This window comes from Molothrus aeneus, chromosome 32, assembly GCF_037042795.1.
Source record: "Molothrus aeneus isolate 106 chromosome 32, BPBGC_Maene_1.0, whole genome shotgun sequence".
NCBI lineage: Eukaryota > Metazoa > Chordata > Aves > Passeriformes > Icteridae > Molothrus > Molothrus aeneus.
This window is the reverse complement of record NC_089677.1, coordinates 2,894,330-2,898,536: the sequence shown is the minus strand read 5'-3', so window position 1 is coordinate 2,898,536 and position 4,207 is coordinate 2,894,330. Positions and strand designations below refer to the sequence as shown.

The following is a 4,207-nucleotide window of genomic DNA, read 5'->3' as shown; positions in this document are numbered from 1 at the left end:
CATCAGCCCATTACAGGATGAGGATGGTCACCTCACAAACAGGGCCATGGACAAGGTAGAGATGTTTAAGGCTTTCTTTCCCTCTTCATTGTCTTCAACAATGAAGATGGACTAAGGAGGTCCCAGCACCCTGAGCTGAAGGACTGTGACTATGAGAATGGTAAACTCTGAGTTAACCCTGAAGGTGTTAGGGATCTGCTGCCCCAGCTGGATCCCTATAGGTCTATGGGGGTATCACAGGATTAATGTGAGAATACATAAAGAGCTGGCTGATATCATCATGAGGCATCTCTTGATAATTTTTGAACAGTCTTGAGAATCTGGAGAGGTCCTAGTTTTCAAAGAGAGCATGAAGGATGACCCTGGAAGCTACAGGCCTGTGAGTCTCACTCCAGTGCTTGGTAAAATTATGGAGATGATGACCATTATTCTGGGAGGTATTGAAAAACACCTGAAGGACAACACAGCCATTGGTCACAGCCAGCACATCGTGAGAGGAAAGTCCTGCTTTTCAAAACTAAATTCCTTTTATGCTAAGGTAACCCACACAGTTGATCCAAAAACATCAGTAGATGTAATCTTTTTGGATTTCAGTAAAGCTTTGGATATAATTGATCTCAGTGTGCAGCCCACAGCTGGATAAACACATCATGTGATGGCTGAGCAACTTGCTCCTGGGTCGAGCACAAAGAATCACAGTACCTGGGTGACAGCAGACTGGCAGCCTGTCACTTGTGGGGTTCTACAGGGCACCATCTAAGGCCCCGTTCTCTTAAAAATCCTCATAAAAAGCAGAAATGCAGGACAGAAAGGGATACTAAGTAAGCTCGCAGATAATACAAAACTGGGAGGAGCTGCTGACTCCCTCAAGGGTGAAGAGGCTCTGCTGAGAGCCCTGGTCACCAGTTGTGTGAAGTTAACAAAAGCAAGGGCTGGATTCTGCACCTTGGGTGGGACAAACCTGGATGTACAGACAGACTGGGAATGAGAGGCTGGAGAGCAGTGTTGTGGAAAGGGACCTGGGGGTTTGTAAAGCTCATCTCTCAGGGCCTTTCGGGTCCCATCTCGCTAGCTTTGGACCCTGGCCCCTCACAGCCTTACAGGACAAAAGTGAGACTTGAGGTGCTCTTCTCCTTGGGACCAAAAATCACATAGTTTTATTGTGGAATTACTCCAGGGGGTCCAAGGGAGGCCAAGAGGACCAGAGGAAAAAGAGACCGATTGTGTGATACCGGGGATTTTAAATCCAGGGGAAGGGGGCGGAGAAGAGGGAACACAGCCAATGGGATACAAGTGATGGGAGGGGCAAGGGGAGAGGGTGGAAAAGAGGGAACACAGCCAATGGGATACAATTGATGGGAGGGGCAAGGGGAGAGGGTGGAGAAGAGGGAACACAGCCAATGGGATACAAGTGATGGGAGGGGCAAGGGGAGAGGGTGGAGAAGAGGGAACACAGCCAATGGGATACAAGTGATGGGAGGGGCAGAGGGAGAGGGGTAACCTGGGGAGAGACCTCCACCAGGGCTTGAGGGGGGAAAGATCATGTGGTATAAGAGGGGAATCCCATGAGGATACAAACATACTATTCAGTCCAAAATACCAACCCAGTGCAAAACAACAACTAAATAAACTAGTGCAATACAACAGGGGTTGATGGCCAGTCGGACATGGGCCAGCAGTGCCCTGACAGCCAGGAGGGACAGCCCTGTCCTGGGGCACTGGGCCCAGCATGGCCAGCCAGGCCAGGGAGGGGATTGTCCCGCTCTGCTCTGGGCTGGGGCAGCCTGACCTTGAATATTGTGTGTGGTTTTGGGTGCCACAATATAAGAAAGATCTAAAGCTGTTTGAGAGTGTCTAAAGTAGGGTTTTGGAGATGGTGAAGGGCCTGAAGAGAAAAACACACAAGGAGCAGCTGAGGGCTGCTCAGCTAGAGAAGAGCAAACTGAGGTCAGAGCTCACAGCAGTTTTGCAGCTTCCTCACGAGGGGAAGAAGAGGGGCAGGCCCTAATCTCTGCTCTGTGTGACCAGGGACCTGGGGAACGGCTGGAGCTGTGTCAGGGGAGAGTTAGGGTGGGTATCAGGGAAAAGTTCTTTCCCCAGAGGGTGCTGGGGCACTGAACAGGCTCTCCAGGGATGGTCACGGCCCCAAGAATGACGCTGTCATGCGCAGGGCATGATTATTGGAGTGGCCAGGGGTTGGACCCAAGATGGCTGTGGGTCCCTTCCAACACAGAATATTCTGTGAAAATTTCAAATGAACAGAGAGCAAGGGGTTCCTATAGCTGTTGAAAAATCACAAGGGGCTGCTCAGGCTGGGATTCACAGGAGGAGCCATTGGAGAACACCAAGAATGGACCAGCTGAGACATGCTGATGAAGGAGTTCAACCTTTCCGACAGCAACAGGTCTCGTGAAGCACAGCAAGATAGGCTGCAGTGAGTTCTGCTGTAAATTTGAAACACAGGGGATCAGAGGCAGATATCAGGAATGTCAGGTACAGAACCACAGAGCTGTGACACAGAACCACAGAGCTGTGACACAGCTGCTCTGGGGTGTAGAATCCAACTCTGGGGAAGGTCACAGGCACTCGGTTTGCTTCTGGCTGGGGAATGTCCCTGCAGCCAAGGGCCCCCAGGTCACACTGCACGCCTTGACAACTCTTCAGAGTCCTGCTTCATCTTTGCATAGGTGGCAGGGCAGAACTGGGAATAGAGCTGAGCCAGCAGAGCCTGGGAGGGGATCTCTAACTTGGTCCTGTGGCTCAGTTTGTTCCATATGTGCACTGCATAGGTGTTCTTAAGGAGTTTCTGAAGCTCCAAGGCACTGACTGCCTCAAACAACTTCTTCCAGTCCTGCCAGGGAATAGGATAAACAACTTCTCGGGCAAGAGCACTCACACCTTTGCAGCTCATGCTCGTGATAGTCCTGAGGGAGCACCACTTCTTGAAGACACGAGTTAGGAGCTCTGGGCCCTGGTGCCCCCAGACCCAGCCATTGTAATCCTCCACAAAGTCCTGCATGCAAAGCTCGATGAATTTGTGCTTGGCCTCAAAGGACAGAAAGGCTCCATTCAGTACACTGTCACCCTGAATGCCGAGGGCATTGGTGAGGTTCTGTAAGTTCTTAAGCACAATGAAGTCTGTATCCAGGTAGATGCCACCAAATTTCCACATGAGGACAATTCTGCAGGCGTCAGAGAGGACATGTAAAAAATGAGGCTCCTGTTGCCGCTGAGGCTGCAGGAACCACTGTGCCAGAGGTGTTCCAGAAAAGAGCTCTTGGAGGTCCAGGCGCCGGATTTCCACGTTGGGGAAGCAGCTGAGCAAGGAGAAAGCCCAGTGCTTGGGCAAGGAGGCGTTCCCTTTGGCCAAGCCTTTCATGAGCACCACGACTCTTGATGTGGGGTGTGTCCTGGCCGCTGACTCCACGGAGCAGGAGAACAGGTAACTTGGGGCAGTTTGCTCCGAGGTCTCCACAAAAAACACATTTCCTGTGGAAGGAGAGGGCCCACCAGCAATGTCGAGGGGAGAAGGCACATAGTGAGCACAGCTGATCTCAGCAGACAAGCCGTAGGTGGGGACGCTGCTCTTTGGGTCCTCCCCGATGCCCCAGTACAACTTGTGGTAGGCAAAGGATACGAACACAAAGATGAGGATAAACAGGGCACAGGGCTTGTGGCTCAGCACCACCCTGGTCAGCTTTAGGAGGCAGCTGGGCATCCTGAGCATTCTCTCTCCAGCCAGAGCCTGCTCTCCCGAGATAGCCGTCATGATCTGGAGGGAAGGAAAAAAGAGAAACAACCTGACAGACGAGGCAGCAGAGTATGAGCCTTCCTTGACAGGTGTGTCCCACCTTCATAGCAGTGCACAACAAACTCTGGGAACACCATTAGAGAACTCATCTGTCACCCTCTAGAACTTCAGGTCACTGTCAACACGAGACATGAGACACGTACGCAAAGTCCTGGCAGGAGGAAATAGCAATGTTCCTTGTGACCATTCCTGGAGCTCTGTCAACAGACACTGTGTGGAACTGCTGCCCTCTGACAGCTGGTTATCATGAGGGGAGTTGTTTTCTCCTGATACACGATGTGTCCTTCCCCCAAACCAAACACAACCCTCAGCCTTCTAGTTGTTGAGCTGGCACTTGCTGCCTTTCCAAGCCAATCACCTGCCCCTGCAGAGAGCCTGGCCCATTGTCCATGGCAG

At 51.7% G+C, this 4,207-nt stretch overlaps 1 protein-coding gene across 1 annotated transcript; it reads right to left on the bottom strand.

The window, feature by feature from the left end:
• Nucleotides 1-2,635: 2,635 nt before the first annotated feature.
• LOC136568444 (lactosylceramide 4-alpha-galactosyltransferase-like) lies at nt 2,636-3,784 on the bottom strand. The gene has a single exon (XM_066568445.1). It carries the CDS (start codon nt 3,767-3,769, stop codon nt 2,636-2,638), a length of 1,134 nt encoding a protein of 377 aa, XP_066424542.1. The 5' UTR covers nt 3,770-3,784.
• Nucleotides 3,785-4,207: the final 423 nt, after the last annotated feature.

Coding starts and splice junctions, on each gene's coding strand:
- LOC136568444 (XM_066568445.1), bottom strand. CDS start 3,769: ATGACGGCTATCTCGGGAGAGCAGGCTCTGGCTGGAGAGAGAATGCTC.